Source organism: Camelina sativa, chromosome 17, assembly GCF_000633955.1.
Source record: "Camelina sativa cultivar DH55 chromosome 17, Cs, whole genome shotgun sequence".
Classification (NCBI taxonomy): domain Eukaryota; kingdom Viridiplantae; phylum Streptophyta; class Magnoliopsida; order Brassicales; family Brassicaceae; genus Camelina; species Camelina sativa.
In genome coordinates, this window is record NC_025701.1 from 25,560,082 (window position 1) to 25,582,681 (window position 22,600).

The 22,600-nt window shown below is 35.7% G+C and overlaps 1 protein-coding gene and 1 long non-coding RNA gene across 5 annotated transcripts in view; one reads left to right on the forward strand and one right to left on the reverse strand.

Moving 5' to 3' along the window:
* Positions 1-1,031, reverse strand: part of LOC104758007 — a 7,618-nt gene extending 6,587 nt beyond the window's left edge. The window contains exons 1-2 of the long non-coding RNA XR_762596.2: positions 778-1,031; positions 12-683 (exon numbers count right to left, since the gene is read on the reverse strand). This is a non-coding gene — a long non-coding RNA (uncharacterized LOC104758007). The remainder of the gene's footprint in view (positions 1-11; positions 684-777) is intronic.
* LOC104758009 lies at positions 18,663-21,233 on the forward strand. Of its 4 annotated transcripts, none has more exons than XM_010480807.2 (2): positions 18,663-19,217; positions 19,333-21,233. In XM_010480807.2, the coding sequence occupies exon 2, from the start codon at positions 19,477-19,479 to the stop codon at positions 20,989-20,991; it is 1,515 nt and encodes a 504-aa protein (XP_010479109.1). In that variant the 5' UTR covers positions 18,663-19,217; positions 19,333-19,476; the 3' UTR covers positions 20,992-21,233. The 4 variants fall into 4 exon arrangements, with proteins under 4 accessions (XP_010479109.1, XP_010479110.1, XP_019094713.1 ...); XM_010480808.2 differs by having other exon boundaries at positions 19,337-21,233; XM_019239168.1 differs by having other exon boundaries at positions 19,366-21,233.

A 22,600-nucleotide genomic window follows, 5' to 3' on the forward strand; every position in this document is an offset into this window, starting at 1 on the left:
TTGCTCTTGACCTTGTTCAAGTTCTTCACCATTAAATATATGATTTAATTTGGCTATGTAATGTTTGTACTACAGTAAGAGTAGTTATGAAATATGTCCAATAGTACACCTTCTCTTGCTTCTCGACAGTTCTGTAATCTCTCGACAGTTCTGTAGATTACAGAGGACTAAACTCAGTCTCGGCATACAAGACAACCCTTGAACTCGTTCCAATTCTTTAATACTATATCTAAAATGAAAACAATAGTAATCTTGACAGTGAAAGAAGAAGAAAGCTTCTTGTATTTTGATTTTTCAAAGATTGGTTTGACAAATGTGATCAGAGATGTTACAACAGTGTAATAAAAATTGAGAAAGGTACAATATTTTATCTAGCCAAATGATACATCAAATCAATAGTAGTTGTCTCTGTAATTATTCCTCTGGTAATATTGATTGTTATTCTGCGGATGATTAAACTCAGCAGTAAACTCCATTGACAGGAGACTCGCCTTCATAGTTCTTCCTTCAGGTTCCTTGAGATACATTTTTTCATCCAAGTACGCCATGATATCGGCTATGATCAGTTGTAGATCCGACGTGTCCTTTTTCGCCCTCAATCTCTGCGAGAAATGTTCTCTCATGACATTCACAACTTTCACAAACTGAGATTTGTACCGCTGATGAAGACCAAACCCTGCCGTCTACACACACACAAACAGATATCACAGTTATGATTTGCAGACGGATTTTTTATTCATTTACAATCAACAATTAAAATCGGTGCTTTCTAAGGACCTGGAGAAAGGCGTTTAAGGCTGTTGCAGTAACTCTGTTGTTGGCTGAGATTTTGTTAAGGAACCTGGCTAACCAAGCCCATCCATGTAACTGTGTATTCAAATTTACGTTTTCATCTCCTACAACTTCACAAATAAGCGACAGATTTTTTCTTTCTTTTTTGTGTTGTAAAATATCTTAAAATCACACAAAGTTTAGATTGTTTTCATTCACAACACTTTGATTCCGATTCCTCTGTTTTGGTTTTTGTCACATTCAAGTTTGTTTCTATTTTTTTTCTCACATTCATATTTGCTTATCTCTCTCTCAAGTTTGCCTCTCTCTCTATCATGTTTGCTTCTCTCTCTCTCTTTCACGTTTGCTTCTCTCTCTCTTTTTACTCTGTTTTTGTTCTTGTCTAGATAGACAGTCTTTAGAGTTTAGTGATTAATTAAGCTAGAAAAAACATGCTGAAGCTGGAAGGTGGAAGTCATGATGAACAAAAAAGACTCGGTAACACGAAAAACAGTGGCCGTGTAGCTTTTTAGCTTAATTACTCTGATTTTGTTTTTGTTCTCGTTTAGATAGACAGTTCTTCACAAATAAGCGATTAATAAAAATCTATAACAAAATATTTTAAAATCACACAAAATTTACTATAAAATCTCATAGAATCTGATAGAATCACATTTTATTCTCTTAAAAGAAAAATAAAAATAAATCTAAAACACAATCAAATCTCCTAAACATCTCCTAAATCTTACAAGTTTTAAAATATTAAAATCTTACAAAATCATTACAAAAGCAAGTTGAATACGTATTGCAAAGCCAAACATTTTATTATAATAGGTTTTGTTTCAATTACTATTTTTGTGGGTAACAAATTTCTGGTTACAACAATTTAATATTTCTATTTTGTTAAATTGGTTTAATTCTAAATCACCTGACGTGAGAGGTTAGAAAAATAGATAGATATATTAAGGTGGAATCAGCATATCTACAAAATTTATGCAATTAATAACTAAGACAATTTATAAATTTACCAAGGTAATTTATAAAGTTGATAGAATGAATCTAAATTTGGTTTAAGCAATGCTCTAGTAAATTACACAAAATGTGGATATAAATGTTAAATTGTTACCCACAAAAATTGTTAACGAGAAAATTGTTACAATTTAATAATACTACAATTTGTTATATATATAAAATAGATAAATATCTGTTAAAATTAATAACTAAGGCAATTAATAACTAAAATTACTAACGGATATTTATCTATTTTATAACTAACAAACATTATAAAATAATTTTTTGGTTACAACAATTTTCTGGTAAATATTTACTTGTGTGTCGTTTGTTTTTTAATTGGTTTATAAGTATTATTTTCTGCTATTTATTTGGGTATTCATTTTCTGGTTACAGTGGCATTATATTTTGTAATTAAATACAGTGGCATTTTATGTAATATACCACATGAAGTAGTGTTAATTGTTTAAAGGGTTACTCAAATAATATAATAGAGATATAGTCAAATGACACAATTCTACAATGAACAGATACAACTGTTTGAGTTTAAAAAAACAAATAAAAACAATTTTCTTACAAAAAATACTACGAAAAATTGCAAATGTTGTTAGCATTTATTCAGATTGTTATTATTATTTTTAAATATTAATTTTTTTTAAAGAAAATTTACGTTAAATAGATGCAAATGTAAATTCTTTATTAAGTTGTATTAAATTTTTCTATTGCTATAATGATACTAGGATTTTTGTATGTCTATCTTAGCGGGTTCAATTAACCTTATGTAGTTGTAGTACTTAAGGTGTCAATCCAAATGGGATGATGCTATCACTCAAGATGCAATCAAGCAATCACAAGTCAAGCCAATTCAAAGAGTGGTTTTGTGTCTAACAATCCTAGAATGATCAGAATGTAAAACGGAAATGAATTACAGAACTAGAAACGAAAATACATGACAAGAAGTAAACATGAGTAAAAACAGAATCGAGTCTAAGGATGAACTAAACAGCAAGAATCGAAACAGTCTCAGCAATGCAATAACAATCAGAAAGATAGAAGTCCTAAGGATGGGAGTAATTGATGCCGGCGGAGTCTCCTAGTCTACAGAGTGTTTAACATGCCACAAGCAAACTATCCTAAACAATGAACATCACGACTTAGCTAATTCAATCTCTTGGCAGAAGCTACTCAAACTCAATCACTTCAAAACCTAGCTCTCGCTAGAGAAACATGATCAAGCAGGCATGACAAACAAGTTCATTCACGTCAACAAACATCCTAAACAACTAATCTCTTAGGCTAGGAATGTAAGTCTCTGGCACTAGTTGGTCAGACATTTCATAAAACACCTTTTGGGTGTGGAAATGTCTAAGACCTAGTTCCAATTGATCAGAGAGAAACTAGTATTTCTAACTCTAGTCCAGATGGGAATCATACGAATCTAAACTTAAACACCCTACATACTAAGATCCTCCACCTAATCTATCACATCCTCAAGAACGCTAACACTACTCGGATCCAGAAATCATCATCAAGGATGCAAACCCAGAAAACATTGAATTAAGCATCATAAGATAGATAAAAATGAGATGAATAACTTTGTAGAAGAGATCAAATGCAAAACTAAATAAATTCAAAGATATCTGGATTACAAAATCAGAAACGTTTCAGGTGTCTAGGTAAAACCTTAAGGAAAAAAAATGAGATATCTGAGTAAAAACTTAACAAAATATATTTATAGTAAAACATGGAAAACCCTAAAACATAAAACAACAGGATAAAGCGTCGGTTTGGGAATCGGGTTGGCTAAGTCGGAGCGTCTTTCTTCTTGACGTGTGCGGTCAAGTCGGTGTGCGTCGGGTCGAGCTGGGTCGATTAAAGTGGTGTCCACTCGAGCTAGTTAGAGTGGAGTGGCGTCGACTCGAGCTGGGTCGAGTGGATTTGATGTGAGCGCCGAACGGCTAAGCGGCTCGGACGGAGGTCGGAGTCGTGGGAAGCTCAGGAAAACGGTGACTTTCCTCAAACCAAAAGAAACACGGTGAAAGTATAACGAGGATGGACGATGGAATCAAGTTTTGAGGGCAAACGGATGAGTGGAACGCGGGTTCGGTTGAGCAGCTGCGTGATAGTGGTTTTTTGGATGGATGAACGCATTAGCGGATGAACGGTACAGTGGAATTGGACGGCAGCTAGCGAACCGAGTAAGAAACTCGACCTCGATTCACTAGAGAAAGATGGGGCGAAGTGGAACACAACCAACGATCGGATGAACGCGGTGCGATAGAGACGGTATGGATCGAACGGCGGTGTACACGAGCGGTGGGTAGCGTCGTACGCCGGCTAGAAGAAGAGCGATCCCGGATCGGTTCTTCTAGGGTTTCTTTCAAGCCCAGTCCCGGACTATGTTGCGAGAAAGAGATTTGAGACAAGAAGCAAAGATTCACTCTTTGGAAAATTATGATTTCATTCAAGTCTAAAGAGTCTAAGCAAGTTGCGTTGGGAGCTTAAATAGTGTAAGGGTTTAGAGGGAACTAGGGACACGCAGACTCGCAATGGTCCGCACACGTTTGCTCTTGACGCGTCTCCNACCTAGCTCTCGCTAGAGAAACATGATCAAGCAGGCATGACAAACAAGTTCATTCACGTCAACAAACATCCTAAACAACTAATCTCTTAGGCTAGGAATGTAAGTCTCTGGCACTAGTTGGTCAGACATTTCATAAAACACCTTTTGGGTGTGGAAATGTCTAAGACCTAGTTCCAATTGATCAGAGAGAAACTAGTATTTCTAACTCTAGTCCAGATGGGAATCATACGAATCTAAACTTAAACACCCTACATACTAAGATCCTCCACCTAATCTATCACATCCTCAAGAACGCTAACACTACTCGGATCCAGAAATCATCATCAAGGATGCAAACCCAGAAAACATTGAATTAAGCATCATAAGATAGATAAAAATGAGATGAATAACTTTGTAGAAGAGATCAAATGCAAAACTAAATAAATTCAAAGATATCTGGATTACAAAATCAGAAACGTTTCAGGTGTCTAGGTAAAACCTTAAGGAAAAAAAATGAGATATCTGAGTAAAAACTTAACAAAATATATTTATAGTAAAACATGGAAAACCCTAAAACATAAAACAACAGGATAAAGCGTCGGTTTGGGAATCGGGTTGGCTAAGTCGGAGCGTCTTTCTTCTTGACGTGTGCGGTCAAGTCGGTGTGCGTCGGGTCGAGCTGGGTCGATTAAAGTGGTGTCCACTCGAGCTAGTTAGAGTGGAGTGGCGTCGACTCGAGCTGGGTCGAGTGGATTTGATGTGAGCGCCGAACGGCTAAGCGGCTCGGACGGAGGTCGGAGTCGTGGGAAGCTCAGGAAAACGGTGACTTTCCTCAAACCAAAAGAAACACGGTGAAAGTATAACGAGGATGGACGATGGAATCAAGTTTTGAGGGCAAACGGATGAGTGGAACGCGGGTTCGGTTGAGCAGCTGCGTGATAGTGGTTTTTTGGATGGATGAACGCATTAGCGGATGAACGGTACAGTGGAATTGGACGGCAGCTAGCGAACCGAGTAAGAAACTCGACCTCGATTCACTAGAGAAAGATGGGGCGAAGTGGAACACAACCAACGATCGGATGAACGCGGTGCGATAGAGACGGTATGGATCGAACGGCGGTGTACACGAGCGGTGGGTAGCGTCGTACGCCGGCTAGAAGAAGAGCGATCCCGGATCGGTTCTTCTAGGGTTTCTTTCAAGCCCAGTCCCGGACTATGTTGCGAGAAAGAGATTTGAGACAAGAAGCAAAGATTCACTCTTTGGAAAATTATGATTTCATTCAAGTCTAAAGAGTCTAAGCAAGTTGCGTTGGGAGCTTAAATAGTGTAAGGGTTTAGAGGGAACTAGGGACACGCAGACTCGCAATGGTCCGCACACGTTTGCTCTTGACGCGTCTCCACAGACGGTGAACACGTCGCCCCTCTACGTGGTTTAAACAAGGTCACACACGTCACACTATCCCAACGTTCATAAATGAAGAATATAGAAAAGGTTCAAAACGCAAAACTTAGAGAAAAAGAAAAAATAGGCCACGTCCTTAGGCTGAACGCGGGAACCACGTCATTGACTTTAAAACGCGGCGTTGTGCGTCAGGACACGTCGCCTCGTTAAAACTTTTTTCGATAAATCCCAGGGGAAAAACCCGAAGTAAAAAAAAAAGAGTACGAATCATGATCCTGACGTCTTTGGCGCCCTCATCCTTGGGTAAGGACGAAGGCCGTACGAACGGTCTCGCCGATGGTTGCCTTGGCCGAGTCGATCTCTTGGTCTTCTTGGACAAAGGCTTGGACGAAACGCTTGATCTTGTGCTTGGAGTTCCTGGATGAGCTTTGGTTGCACCGGGAGTGATCCTAGGCATGCTGGCTCCGAGTAGTCCCGCGGGTGATACGAGTGTCCAAATGTTGTCTGGGTCTGGTGCGAACGTTCCTGGTCGAGTGTCTGATCCGGTGCTCACATCAGGAGTGGTGTCGACTCGAACTGGGTGTATATGCATCCACTAAAACAGTGGTAACTCTTGAACCACGCCTCCGATTGGCTTGAAATAAACGGCATTGGAAAGATAACTCAATTCGCTACAACTTTGATGAAGACGTCGAAAGCTGAATCCCAAAGAAAAATCTTCACTCGACTCGATCAAAGACGTAGAAGGTTGGGTCGCTGGGTAGTGTAGGTCGAGTCGCATGACGTCCATTCTGAGCATGCTTGGTCGAGTCGCATGTCTCATCCTCCATTTGGTTCCAACAGTCTGGACATCTTTTAAACACCTGAAATACTCCAAAATGCACAATGTATGCAAAGATGATGCAAGAACTACCTAAACATGCATAGTGTATAGAAGAGACCAGATAATGATGCAAAATAATGAGTTATCCTAGCTAAATGCATGAATAAAACATGTTAAGGAGAGACAAAATATAGACATACCATATAACAATTTCTAAAATTTTAGTTAGATTATAGAATAACTTGAATATTAGATATTAATATTCGATTATTTAGATTCAACATAAAATGGAAAATTTGTTTCAACGAACTTGTTAGGTACTAATAAAGAGATAAGTATAAAGAAACTTCAAAAGACACGACTATTTAATAGACACACCTATTAGAACGAAAAGTTGTGATGAAAAAATATAAATAAACTATAGTAAAAAAAAAACAATTCTACAATGAACATATATAACCGTTTCAATTCTTTTTTTCAAAAAAACAAATAAAAATAAAAATTTTACGAAAATGTACTACGAAAAATCGCAATTGTTGTGTCTACACTTGATTATATTTATATCTAATAAGCCATATAAACTGCTTTTAAATAGAAGACATCTTTATTACCATATTGAACAGTCAAATTCAAAAACTCACTATATGATCCATCTAACTCTTGGAAAAAAAAACTCCAGGTATTTTTATTAATTTTTTCTATTTAAAATTAACTAAAATTGTAAATTAGATTCATCATTCCAAAAATATTTTGTTAAATCAAAAATTGGAGGAATTTCTTTACTTTTAAAAGAATGAATGCTAGAGAATAATTTAGAAAGCTGTAAAAACCGTTGAGATTGAAAGTTTATTTTATTTTCTGTCATGGCAAAAAAATGAAAACAGTTCAAACAGACAAATATATATAGATTTGAAAAGATAAGAATATTCGAATAAACAAAACTCTACAACGAACAGTTGCAACTTTACAAAAAAAAACCGTTACAATGAGCAATCGCAACGTTTTGTAAAACACATAATTTATTTTTTTTTACACATTTTTTTTGGAAATTTTTCTAAAAGGTTCGATTGAAAAAACACAATTTTTGGTGGCATTTATTCGGATTGCTATTATGTTCATCATTCCAAAAATCTTTTGTTAAATCAAAAATTAGAGGAATTTCTTGACTAGATTGAAATCTTAGTTGATTTTGTGTCATGAACAAAAAATGAAATAGTTCAAACAGACAAATATATATAGATATCAAAAATACGAATGTTCCAATAATCACAACTCTACAGTGAACAGTTGTAACTTTTCATAAATAACCGTTTTAATGATCCATCACGACTTTTCGAAAAATATCCAAAAGGTACGATTGAAAAAATATAACCGTTTCGCATTTTTTAGATTGTTATTATATATAGATTCATCTTTAATATTTAAATTTATTTCATATTTAAAAATTTTAAATCTCATCGAGGATTCAATATTTTAAAGAAGATTACGGCAAAAACCAAGATATCCTTAGATAAACTCATAATTCTGTTGATGAATGCTCGGGGAAAAAATAATATTAAAATATATAGGAAACTAAAGATTTTTTTTTTTTTTTTTTTTTTGGAAACTAAAGATTTTGAAAAGATATGCCAAAAAAATATTGATTTTGAGAAGATTATAGTAAATCTCAGTATTTTGTATTCCTAAGTGGAAAGAACGGTATACCTAGAGGCTGGAGCAGAGCAATTTGCCACAAATATGGATCGCTGCAAAATCGTCCGACGTAACAAACAATCATCAGCCTCAACGTACGTAGGAGAAAGTGAAAACACAAATACGCTTCCCCTCGATCTCATCATCGAGATACTCTTAAGATTACCTGCAAAATCTATAGCGATCTGTCGTTGTGTGTCAAAGCAGTGGTCGTCCTTACTTCGACGTCAAGATTTCACGGAACTGTACCTGACATGTTCATTGTCTCGACGGCGTCTTTTGTTCGCCATCGAGTTTAACGGAAAGTGGCATTTCTTCTCATCCCCTCAGCCTCGAAATCTCGATGAAAATGTAAGTGTTGTTGAAACCGACTATCATATGCGTGTCTCTGGAGAATGGAACAAGGACGTTTGTCTATCTTCCAATGGATTTATCTGTCTTTTCGATAAACAGATAATAAAGGGAAAGATAGATAGGGTTCCTGTGATATGTAACCCTAGCACAGGTCAGCGCCTACCTTTACCTAAAGTGAGAGCAAGAAATATTTATTTAAATAGCTTTTTTGGGTATGATCCCATCGAAAAACAGTTCAAGGTTTTGTGCATGACTGTGACAAATTATAGAAGTCAAACTAGCTCCAAAGAGCATCAAGTTTTGACCTTAGGGAAGGGAAAACTATCATGGAGAATGATCAAATGTTTGTTTCCGCATTATCCTGAGAAGAAGAGCAATGGGATATGTATCAATGGTGTTTTGTATTACATAGCTCGGTCCGACATGACTACTTTGGTAGCATGCTTTGATGTTAGGTCTGAGAAATTTAGTTTCATAGAAACAGAAAAGGGGCCTAAGTTAACTTGGATTTCGGGGCTGATGAACTACATGGGAAAGTTAGGTGTCCTTATACAGGTGTATGGTGGTAAAGATGAGTTATGGGTTCAAGATGATACCGATAAAGATAAACGACTGAAGCGTATCTTGATTATGCCAAATACGGATCATGAGATAAAACAATCATTTTGGGCCACTGATACAGGTGAAATTGTTTGGATGCTAAGTCGATGGACCCGTCCAATTTACGTTTTCTACTACAACCCGGAGAGAAAGTGTGTTAGAAGAGTTCAAATCAAAGGAATCGAAGAAAAATTATTGATTGGTATAGAAGATCGCCCCGAAGCGCATTTCACCTTTATAGACCATATTGAGAATGTGTTGTTTTTGTAATAAGTAATATAACACTTTTAAGGCGTGTCAGTACTAGTTTGTTTGTTATCTTCACTTAGTCGTTTCTGATTCTTACTAGATTTTCACTTCTATTAATCACTGTTTTTCTTATGGATGTTGTCGATCTATGACATTGACCTTGATCTTGTTACTGTTTATCTTCTAGCTACTACTTTTTTTTTATGTATCATAAGATCACGTAGAGTGAAGAAACAAAGTTTACATAGAAAAAAATATTAGCCACATCATTTTAATCCTTGTGGGTTGTGTGATCTGTGAGTTTTTGAGGATTCCAAGAAGCAATATACTCCCTCTATTCATAAAAAGTTGATGTTTGGAAGTTTTTACACATAACAATAATTACTAATTTCAAATATATTATTTTCTCTCGTTAAAAAGATCTTATTTAATTTTAGACCAAAAATTATCTAAAAATATCCTCAATGATTATTTCTTTAAGTTTACAAAATATGAACTTTAATTAATTCAAAATTGTAGAAAATCAAACTTTTTGGAACATGGAAATCTTTTGCAAGGAACAGAGGGAGTAGCTGACAATTTGTACACAAATACCTAAATGGGATTATATGAGAAATATTCTCAAGGATATTTAACTTATTCAAGACACTTCTACAAAAACAACCTTTGTCCCCAAGTAAAAAAAAATATAGAATTATGCGTCTATAACAAATTAAACAACCTTTATCTCAAGGGCTTGATTGGAACAACATATACTACTAGAGCATTAGCATTGTGCAGCGTAAGCATTAAGGTGCATAAGCTGTATGCTCTGATTAATATAACACATTTAGTTGATTGGTATAACAGTGAGTAACTGAGTATTATATATGATATTTATATTTAATATATGATATTAATTAAATAAATATAATTTAAATGTGTTTCATTAAGAAAATTAATTATCACTCACTCATTGCTATATAATATTTTTAATATATTTTATATTTATTAATACTAAAAATTGTTATATATAAATATGTAATTTAATAATTTTCAATTATATATATTTATAATGTAACACATTAATACAAAATAATTAATATATATTATAAGTTTTTTATAAAACTTTATATCTATATTTACATTTTTAATTTCAATAAAATTTTAAAATATATATAATATAACACATTAAACTATAATAGAACAATAATATTTATTATAAACATTATATCCACATTAATATTTTAATGTATTAAATAAATTATTCTATTATTTTAAATAATAACATTAAGTAGTTTCTCACATATATATTATCTTAAAACAAATAATTTTATATTTTATGAAATCATAATTTTCTATTTTTACAAAATAAATTAATTATTTAAAATTATTTTAATATATATTAAAATTTATAGTTAAATGCTTGAGAAATGCTTCAAATGAGAGCATATAGAAAGAGAGCATATGAAAGCATCTGCAGCTTCTAAATGCTCCCTTATATGCTCTCCTAATAAATGTTGATTGGATGATAAAATTAAAAAAACTTCTTCATATGCTCTTCCAATCAAGGCTCAAGTAAAAAGATTCTATTCGTGGAGCAGAGCAAAACTTGCCAAGTAAAGAAGACACCATGAATAGAGAGAAGAACGATTTGGCGATTCGCAGCATCGGACCCAACACAGAATTATCCGGAGAAGATCCAAAGACGCTTCCCATCAAACTCATCAACGAGATACTCACAAGATTACCAGCAAAGTCCATTGCAATCTCTCATTTACTACAAGACAACCGGCAATTCCCAACTACATTTTACGACTGTTATGCAGTTGCTAAATTTGGCGACTATATAGCCACTTAGATACGACACGGTTACGACTAAATATTATCGATCATAAATTAGTCGCTAAATTGCGACAATTCATTATAGTCCTAATATTAGTCGAAATTTAATGACTAAGTTATGTCTATTATATAGGAATATAAATGCAGTCGTAGTATTGTCGTTATATAACAGCTCATTTACGACTAAAGCGGTAGACGCATACGAGTCACCAATTAGTCGACTATTATGCGACATTATCGGCGGGTCGTAAAGGTAATCGTATATTAGTTCATCTTCAGACGATGAACTTGATGAAGACGAAGATCCTCCTAATTAAAAACTTTATTTACGCTGGTGTAAAATTTGTATCAAATTGTATAATTATGCTTGTATCAAATATATTGGATAATTATGTTAGTATCAAATTAGATAATTATGTGTTTATATTAAATTGTAAATTATGCTTCTATCAAACTGAGTAAATATGTTTATATCAAATTGATTTTATATATGTATATATATATATATATATATGTTGTGACTGATTAGCTGTTATTTAGTGACTAAAATTCAATTTTTTGGTTTAATTCCTATTGCCACTGATTGGCGATTAATTAGAGACTAAATTAAAAAAATGAATTAATTTTATCTGGGAAACCAATTAATCCCAATGGTTGAGTTAATTAAACCCAGGAAAACCAAAAACCTTTGATTTTTTTTTGGGTTTACCCGGGAACCCAAAATTAATTGTGGGAAACCAAATCATCTTTTGCCCCTTTTATCAAATTAGAGAACCCTAATTACTTATGATTGTATCTTCTTCTCCTCTTTGATTCCTCTCCTCCATCTCTGATATTTTCTTATCCATCGCTGCAGACAAATCCTTTGAATCCTCTCATCCATCTCTCATCTCTTCTTTTCTCTTTTCCGAATCCTCTCATCCATCTCTCATCTCTCTTCTTCAAATCCATTGCTCCAATATCTCATAATTGATTCTTTTTCGGTGAATCTCAGCATCTCACGATGGCTCCATCAAAGTCTGCAACTAAGGCTCCAACTAAGGTTCCAACTAAAGCTCCAAGTAAGCGAGGACGAAAGAGAAAAATGGTTTCTAAGAGCATCATTACCAATGGTTACTCATATCGTTGCTTTATTCAAAAGTTTAATGAATAAATAATAAAAAATATTAAAAAGACAAGAGAGAGGAGAGAAGCGTTCCTCAAGTTACTCCCGGAAGAAACGATTACTATACTATTCTTACACATGGCAACTTGTTATTGGTTTCTACTTGTTTCAATTAAAATATTATTAATTTTTTTTTATTTGAGTAACGTTTATGACTTTAACCAGTAATGATGGTCTAATGTATTTCAAAGAACCGAAGGGTCCACCCCCATCAAGGAAGCGAGAAGACCAAACCTTTTTCCGAGTCAATACAACTTTATGCCGGCAGCAGATTTACCTCATCCTCAATCACCGGAAAAGCAAGACCACGTTTTCTCTAGACGCTCTACGTCAGCAGCACCACACCACAGATCCGCAATGATAGAATGGTACCTCTTCAAAGCGAAAGGATGTGTTATGTCTAACACATGAACAAGTAACTAAAGAGATAAACTCTGTTTTGTCAAATTTCAAGTCTATTCCATTAACGTGACATTGAAGTCTTCAAATACACAAACAAAACAAAACAGATTGATACCCAACCCTAGAAACTATGGGAATATGGAATCGTGGATTTGATACCCTAAAACTAAGGAACCCACTTAGCATTTGTTTCTTCATTTCTCTTCTCTGGTTTGATTCAGTTATGATCTTATCACGCAACTATCCACCGCCACAGACGCTTTTCCAGACCTCGGTGAACCAACAACGTGAGCCTCGACAGCCTCTTTCGTCACAGGAGGTCCAGAAAAATCCACAACAGTTCTAGTGTATAGGTGTCCTAGTGTATTTTAATAATCTTGGTGGACGTCATGCTGAGGTATGGGTTCTAGATGACACCAACAAAGTTAAATGGTCGAAGCACATCTTGGTTTTGCCAAATATAAGTTACAGTGTAGTGAAATCAATGTGGGCAACTAATACAGGTGAAATTGTTTAGGTGTGAAGTCCTTGGACCGATCCATTATATATGTTCTACTACAATATCGAGAGAAATAATGTTAGAAGAGTTGAAATCAAAGGAATGGAAAACAAGGTATAAAAGGGACAAGATCGCAACGGATTTCAAACCTCCACGAATTATATTTTATTTTATTCTATAAAGTTGGGTTTTGAAAGTTAGCCATTAATAAAATTTTGACATGTGTCAAGTTTATATCAATCTGAGATTTTGACATGTGTAAAAGTTATTATTTAATAGGAGAGATTTGAGATTACAACAAAAAAACAAAATATTTTGTTTTAAACAATATTAATAATGTAAAAAGATAATTGTTAAAAATTACAAAAATTATTTTTAAAAAAAAATAATTATAAGAAGATTATACAGGTATATATGTAGTTCACAAAATTGAAATTATAATATTTATTATAATTTTTTAGATAAAAAATATGAGACGATTTATGTTTATATAGAAGTAAGTATTTACAAAATTTAGAATTAATAATTAAATGTATATTTTCCTTAATTCCAATTCTATTTTTTTGTAGAAATAACATATACAGATACAGCTGAAAACATTAAGATCAACTCTAGAAAAAACCCGCATAAAATAAATTCCATCCCATCGTTATCATTATTATAGACTAACAGAAGCTAAAACTCAAATACTTGGCAAAAGCTGAGAGAACAAATAAAACGAAGCTCAATGTATGTTAGTAAGTGCTGCGTCACTAATAAAGAAACAACACAGACCCTTGTGGATCGAGCTTGAACACCAATAAAGTCTATCTCAAAGCAAGGCCAAACTAATAATGTAACATCCGTGAACCAGATATGGCATTTTTGGTTGGGGTGTCGATCGACACACCCTGGTGTCGATCGACACCAACAATTCCAGTTTTGACTAGTTTGTTTTGATTGCTATTTGGTTCGGTTTGGTTCAATTAGGAATCCCTAAAAACCAACATTTATAAGGAAACATTGACTTAATGTTTTGAGGGAAAGTTTGGTCGCCGTTCCAAGAGAGAAAAAGAGAAAAAAAAGCTTGTTGAGTGTTCTTGAGCCTTGGGGAGATAATTGGTGGTTACTTGAGGAATCTGTTGTTGGGATTGCATTAGAAGCCTGCTAGGAGTGTGTGGGCGTCAGTTTTGAGTCAGAATCTCCTGCAAAAGAGGTGACTGCATGACCATGGCTTATCTAAGCTTGAGAATTCTATGTTTTGTGATTTTTGAGTTGTTTGATTGCTTGCTTGCTTGCTTGTGGTTGTTTTGGTGTGTCTACGTCCTTATGTGGCTTATGGATGAGTTTGGGATGATTGCGAAGCGTTCGGAAGCGGAGATCTGCAAGAGAGCGTTGAGGAAGGCGATGCTTGACATCAGTCTCGATCGACACCATTAGTGTGTCGGTCCACACCAGTGCAACGACGGTTTGAGAATTCTGTGGAGTGTCGATCGACACCATGTGGAGTGTCGGTCTACACAACTAGGGTTTTTGGGAGGTGTCGAGGAGGTGTCGGTCGACACCAAGGAGGTTTCGGTCGACACCAGGATGTCAGTGTCGATCGACAATGGTATGGTGTTGGTCGACACCAACCTTCGTTGGTCGATAATTGCTTGTTTCCTGGTTTGATTGTTATTGTTTGATGATTGCTTGACATTGGATTCTCAAATGCTTGTGTGTATAGCCCAGTAGATGGGATGATTGCCTCACTAAGTATTTATGATAATACTTACGCATCTCAATTGTTGTTTGTGGTGTGCAGGTAAAGGCAAAGTGTGATCGTGGAATCAAGGCAATGAGGAGGATAATGATCTAGGGTCTCGTTTGTGTGTTGTTGGTTATATTATTTATTTTGGAATCTTGGTTAGAGTTATGTTAGGTTGCTGAATAGAATGGTTAGAAATGTTATTGTATTGATGATGTTTTGGTTTTGTGTTATTGTTATGTTTCCGCTGTGCTTAATGGTTATTGCTAGTTTAATGTTGAGTTGTGGTTTGGGTTGGTTTATTTAAGTAGTATGGGATGCTTAATTATATACTGTAATTATTATTATAAAAAACGGGAAGGGTTGTTTCAAATAAACTGAAAAGCAAATAAAAGAACCAATTTAAACAACATAATATTAAGACTACAGCTACTACCGGAGAATTCAAATATTTACACATTTATAATAACATAATATTAAGACTACAGCTACTACAAGAGAATACAGTACCAAGGTTATTAGATACCTGGAACGAGATGATAGAGTCAGAATAGAGGCCAGAGTTAATTATATTAGAATGGAAAGGGGTCTATGTCAGTGTCAATATCATGAGGCACTTAAATTGGTTCTAAGGCATTCTAATATAATTAACTCTGGCCTCTATTCTGACTCTATCGTCTCGTTCCGGATATCTAATAACCTTGGTACTATGTTCTCCTGTAGTAGCTGTAGTCTTAATATTATGTTATTATAAATGTGTAAATATTTTTTAAAAATTGTAAATTTTAAAACTTGGACAATTAGAGTAAACCAAATTTATAACGAATTTAATGAATGTGCCTATTTGTTGAACTTCTCTGATATTATATATAATTTATACATGGTTATATAATTAATAAAATATAGTAGTAGAATTTGAAAGATAATAAATATGTGAATCAAATTAAATAAACAAAACTCAATATGTTTATAAGCATGATAAAAAGTAATTTGTGGAGAACATAAACAAAGTAGGGATTTAAAAATTTATTTCATAGGTGAAATTAAATAAGAAACCCTGCAAAACCAAAAAAAAATATATATGATCAAATAATTAAATCGAAGAACAAATGTATTTAACTAGATATTCACCCGCGGTACACCGCGAGACTATATTTTTTGTTTAGAAATGCAAAATAAAATTTCATTATTATATTAACTATATATGTATATAATATATTTTGTATTTTTAATCTACTATAGTTTTACATCAATACATTGTGTAGTGTATATATAATTTCTATTGTCTACATATAGTGGTTTATCTATATATACATTTTTTTTTATAACAATTTGTGTCAGCTCGAGCCCCGCAAGAGTATATTTATTAATAAAATCTCTCTTCCTAAGTTATGCTGATTTGGAGAAGGTAAACTCTCTTCCTAATTTATGCTGATTTGGAGAAGTAATTTTTTTTTAACAATTTGTGTTAGTTCGGACCCCAAATTTTTTAAAAATTAAATTTATTATCAACAGTTTACCTTCTCCAAATGTATATATAGATTATTTAGATTGTATAATTTTAGTTGGATGATAATATGTGAAATAAATAAATAGATAAATATACCAAAAGAATATATAGAGAAATATTATACAATGTATCATTTTCAAAACTTAGAGAATGACCCGTGGACAATTATTTTATATAACTAAATGGAAAAATATTCGATTGTACATGCACATATAGATAATATTGTTTATCGTGATTGATTTTGTATGATAAAAGATTTTGCCAAATATCAGTTTCAGTAAATAACTTAACTGTCTTGAAAATATTAGTGAAAAATATACAAACAATATGAATTATATGGAAAGTTTATCACCTATAAAGAGCTCTCTTCTCAAATTCACATTATTTTTCTTTAATTAATATAACTTCCCGACGGAATCAGTATATGCAAATGTTGATCACTTTTTAGGGCAGCAGAATCTGGGGGCCCATATTGCGGCTTTTTCTTGGCTCATGTGGTTTATTTGGAAAGAAAGGAATGCACGTGTCTTTGACAATATTGCCGAGCGGCCGGAGGATATTGTTAGAGTAGCAGAGGGTGAAGCTGCAGCATGGCAGCAGGCTCAGATAGAGGATGATCTAGTGACCAGTCCCACCTTTCCAGTAGTTTCGGAGTTGCCAGTTAGGGTGCCTACGGTTTCCCTTCCTTCGGTCTTTTCGGGATATTGATGCTTCATAGATGGATCTTGGAAAGCAGGAGATTTGTATGCAGGTGCTGGTTGGTGCTGTACCTCGATCTAGACAACGTTGCCCTTTTTGGGAGCCAAGAATTTCCGGTGAAGTCTATCTCCATTACATACTGAAGTTGAAGCGTTCCTGTGGGCGATGCGCTGCATGATCGGCCATGACTTCAGAGAGGTGGCTTTCTATACTGACTGTACAGACTTGGTGAAGATGGTGTCTTCTCCTTCCGACTGGCCAGCGTTCTCGGCGTACCTTGACGACATCAAGACTGATAGGGAGGAATTCTCTTCTTTTTCTTTATCTTTAATTCCTAGAAATGCTAATGTAAGGGCGGATTCTTTGGCATGCCAAGCGCGTACATCTCCGCACCAAGTATTGTTTGTAAAAGATTTTCCTACCAATTGACTCGTTTGAGCTGATCTGTTGTTGACAAAAAAAAATATATATAACTTTTCTTTTCTTTAAGTAGGACTATCTGGCTAAAAATGGCCAATCATACGTAAAAAAAAACGATTTGGTTATCCTGAGGCTACCATAATAACTAGGTTTGAACCCGCGGTACACCGCGGGACAAAAATTTTTATATTATATTATTTGTTTTTCATGTTCTTTAGTGAAGAGTTTGTTTATAAATTTTGATACTATTTATGTGATTTTAATAAGATGTTACTTTTTAATACTATTATTAGTGGATATTGTTTAAAAATTATATATGTTAGTTACTTATATTTACTCATTATTTTAGTTACATATTAATAAATTGATTATAACCCGTGGTACACCGCATGATAAATTTTAATTTATTGCGATAATAATTTTTAGTTTATTCAGTTTTTAAATTTACAATAGAATTTTGTAATTAGTTTAGCTCACATAATTATTTATATAGTTTAATATTATAGACATGTTTTTTAGTGGTTGTATTTGCTTAGTAAATGTGTTAATTTATATTAGTATAGTAAAATGATGTTAGTTTAGTAAGTTAGGGCAAAGCAATACCTGTTATCCGCATTTAACCATTTTGAAGAATAATAGTACCAATAAATAAATAGATATTATATTCAATTACTCATGGTAAAAACCTACCATCGGGTATTGATTTTTTACTATATGTCCCGTTACTCGATCCGCTACATCCAAATTATTACCTGACTCGTAACTCGTAAGTACAATTTTATTAATATAATAGAATTAATCAGTATTTTATTTTTATGTAGTGTATTCAATTTACAAACATATATCTAATATATATTATTAATTTACACATAATGTAATAAAAGAAATAATAGATAGAATTTTTATCGTATCTCAAATCTCACATAATATTTTTATTTAATTAATATTTTCTTAACTAAGAATTTTCAATGTTACGTTAGTTAGGCTCGAGAAAAACTCTCTCTCGTATCTATGGAGTTCGGATTTCAGGGTTTTTGAATTGGTTTTGATTTCGGTTTTTGATTGGGCTTTTGATGAGGGTGGATCTTGTCTCGAGATTTTATCTGGTTGATTTGGTTTTTTTGGGTTTTGATCTTGCGGATCTGCGATGGGGATCTCAGATGTTTGGATACAGTATAAGGGCTTTTCTTCGATTTTCTCTGGTTTCATGGGGAGTGATACGGGCGATTAATTCAAGCTCTCATGGGTTTCGTGTTCGCGAGGATCTCGATATCATTGGATTCATTTGGTGGGAGTGGGCGTTATTTTAGGGAATCAGGGGTTATTTTTTACGGGTTCATTTGGAGTTTTTTTCTGCTGAATGTGTCACGTCAGGGGCAATAACTCGGGGTCGTGATTTTGGGGATCTCAAAGGCGGTTCTCAAGGGATGAGGATTTTTTCCAGCTTTGCGGAACTGGATTTCTGGGTTGAGGAGATTTGGTCCTTGGACTATAAACACTACCCATGGTTTGTGTTTTTCTCTCCTCATTCATTCATTTTGCGAGCTATTTGGGTTTCTTTCAAGTATAACCATCTTTTGATTTTTCCACTCGGTTTCTCTTTTTCTGTGTGTTCTCCGAAGCTAGAGATGTCACAAAGTGGTCTGATGCTTTAGGGTTTGACAGGGAGCTCTTCGGGTTCTGGGAGCAAGCTGAAGATCAAGGTCCCACATTTTGATAACATAGCATTGATAGAGGGTTATTCCAAAACGTTGATTGGTCGGTGCATGAATCCGGTTATGCAGGACATGAAAGCTTTGCTTTTCATGCTTCCCCGGCTATGGAAGATGGAGGAGAGAGTGGTTGGGGCTGATCTCGGTTTGGGGCGCTTTCAGTTTGATTTTGATCAAGAGGAGGACATTCAGGAGGTTTTGAAGATGGAACCATACCACTTCGATCATTGGATGCTTTCATTGGTCCGATGGGAGCCGGTGGTGGATCCACGATACCCTTGTCTCATTAAATTCTGGGTTCATATAATGGGTGTCCCACTGCATTTCTGGGCTGATGAGAGTTTTCGTACTATTGGAGCTGATCTAGGAGAGGTCGAGGAAGTTGATCTGGATAATGGTCGGGTGAAGATTTTGTTGAATGGTTTCAAACCTTTGGTTTTTGAAGCCTCTGTTGAGTTTCACAGTGGTGAGGAGACAACCATCTCTATGCGATATGAGCGTCTGTATGGGTATTGCCGGCGTTGTCACAGCTTATGCCATGATTTAAGCCGTTGCCCACTATTTGGTGATAAGGGGAAGCAGCGACTTGACAATGGTTTTGATTCAACAAAAGACGATAAGCTCCAGAGTTATAAGGGTGCAACGGTGAATGGTGGGGTTCATGCTACTGGTTCGGGACTAAATGGTGCTGGTTCAGGGGCGTCTGTTCAAGGTTCTGCCCATGGGAGTGGCCGTGGTGTAGGGCAACAGGCTGGGCATCATCGGTCGAATCAGGGTTCTGGTAGTAAGTGGAGGAAGAGTAAAAAGAATTCTTCTGTGGATGGTAGGTTTGTGCAGAAGGATGCAACTGTTACTCTTGCTCCTGCTACAACCTCTCAGGTTGTTGTTTCAGAGCCAAGTATAACTCAACCTCCTTCTAGTAATGTGGGAATCAGTCTCTCTCCTTCTGAGCAGAAGCTGCTAGATGTTTTCCTGGGTCCTCAAGGTGAGGTGGCTGTAGCTGTGGGTGATCAATCGGGCGAGTCCAATATGGTTACTGTGCGGGAAACTGAAAAAAGGGTGTGCAAGAATTTGTTCCCCAGTGTTCCAGCTTCCGGTTCTATGGAATTATCACAACAGGAGATTCTCTTTTCTGAGGACCTCGGGAATCTGTTGGGACAGGGGTTTCCGACAAGGGATGCACCATACCTGGGTTTCATGGACACTATAATAGAGGAGCAAGGTGTGGTGTCTCCCCAGGAGGATATTTCATTAACGGAGGAAGGGGAGGACGATGAGGGTACTGAGGAGGTGGTCAACTCTGATCAAGTCTCTAATGAGGATGCTATTGGTAATAAGGATGATGTCTCTGAAGTTACGGCACAGAGCAAAACAGTTGAAGGTTTGGTGCCTCCTGCACAGGCCAAAGTGGGGAAACAAAAGGGTTCTCTTCCAGGTGCTAGCACAAAAAAGAGGAACATGGTTTCTTTGACTTCCCCGCGTAAGAGGATTGTCACTAAAGGGGGTGGACTGAATGGGAAAGTCGGTCCTCACCAAGGAGGAAAACCTCCACACCATCCGGGTAAGTAATGTGTATCGCAAGTAGAGGGCAGCATGGTGGTGAGAGCATTGGTCTGGGCTCCTTGGTGGTTTTTGTTTTCTCTTTTTCGGTTTTGCTTGAATAAGGCACCAATGGTTGATCCATATGGTTGTAATCTCTTTATGTTTTGGTTGTTATTGCTGTTTTTGTCTTGTACTTTTCTGGATTGTACCCGCTGTTCTTCCGGTATTCAAGTATTTAATAAAACCTGTTGGCCCTTATTTTGGTTTCATGTTTCGTTCTTATGTTTATTTTGGTATTTGGTTATGTACGTTGTTGGTCTGTGTTGTAATGTGTGTTTCAGGTGGCTATCGGTTCATGGACCCTTATTGGGCTTATGTTTTCCTTTTTCAAATATACAGATTTATTATTTTGGTGGTGTAGCCTCAAATGGTTGGGCTTTCTTAAATATATTGGGTGTTGTTCAAAGGTTGTGGCCCTTTACGTTTATATGGGGTGTATATATACCTTCCATTTTCTTTATAATTTTATGGGATTTCAGGGGTGTTTGTTTTTACCGGATAGGGTGCAATGGTTTAGTGGTGTGTCGGGTCATGGTCTCCGTTTCCTTAGGGTGGGAAGAGATCAGTGTGGGCGGCTTCCCCCCCCCAAAAAGTTTAAAGTTTTTATATGAATATAGTAAGTTGGAATTGTCAAGGCCTAGGTAACAAGGCCACCATTGGTATTCCTTATGGAAACAAAACAATCGCACTTTGTTTTAGAAAAATTTGTGGGTCATTTTGGATACAAGAATCTAAAAACAATTGAACTTGTTGGTTGTAGTGGGGGTATGGCCCTCTTTTACAATCAAACTGATTTTCAGGTAACGATTTTGTTCGAGTCTAATCGGTTAATTGATATTGAAGCGGTTTTTAAAGGACGGATAATACATTTAACTTTTATATATGGTGATCCAGTTCCCAAGAATCGGGATTTGGTTTGGGAACGTCTTGTACGAATTAGTACTACTCGGTCCTCTCCTTGGTTTGTGGTTGGAGATTTTAATGAGCTGCAAGGGAACCATGAAAAGCGTGGGGGGAAGTTACGACATCCTTCCTCTTTTCTCGCTTTTAATGGAATGATTCAGGATTGTGGTTTTTTGGAGTTCCCCTCTCTTCGTGATTGTTTGTCCTGGAGAGGTTGGCGAGACAAAAAACCTATCCGTTGTCGTTTGGATAGAGCGTTAGGGAATGAAGATTGGCATGAGTTGTTCCCGGACACAGTCACTGAATATTTGCCGATGATAGCATCGGATCATAAGCCTCTCGTGGTTAATATTGGTGCCAAGCGGCCGAGGGGGAAAAGGACCTTTATTTTTGACCGTCGCTGGATTGGGAAGGCGGGATTGATGGATGCGATTAATTTGGGCTGGGACAGGGATTTGGACCCAGGTTCAGATTCCTTTGTGGATAAAATTGTGAATTGCCGCAGGGCAATCTCCCAATGGCGCAAATCACAAGTTCCTTTTGGGAGGGAAACCATTGACGATTTGAAACATCAATTAGGGCGATTTGCCTATCCCGAATGGAATCAGCTCTTCGAACCAAGTGGAGTTGGCGCTCCTGGGCCCTAATGGCCTGATCCAGGCGCGTGCTTAAT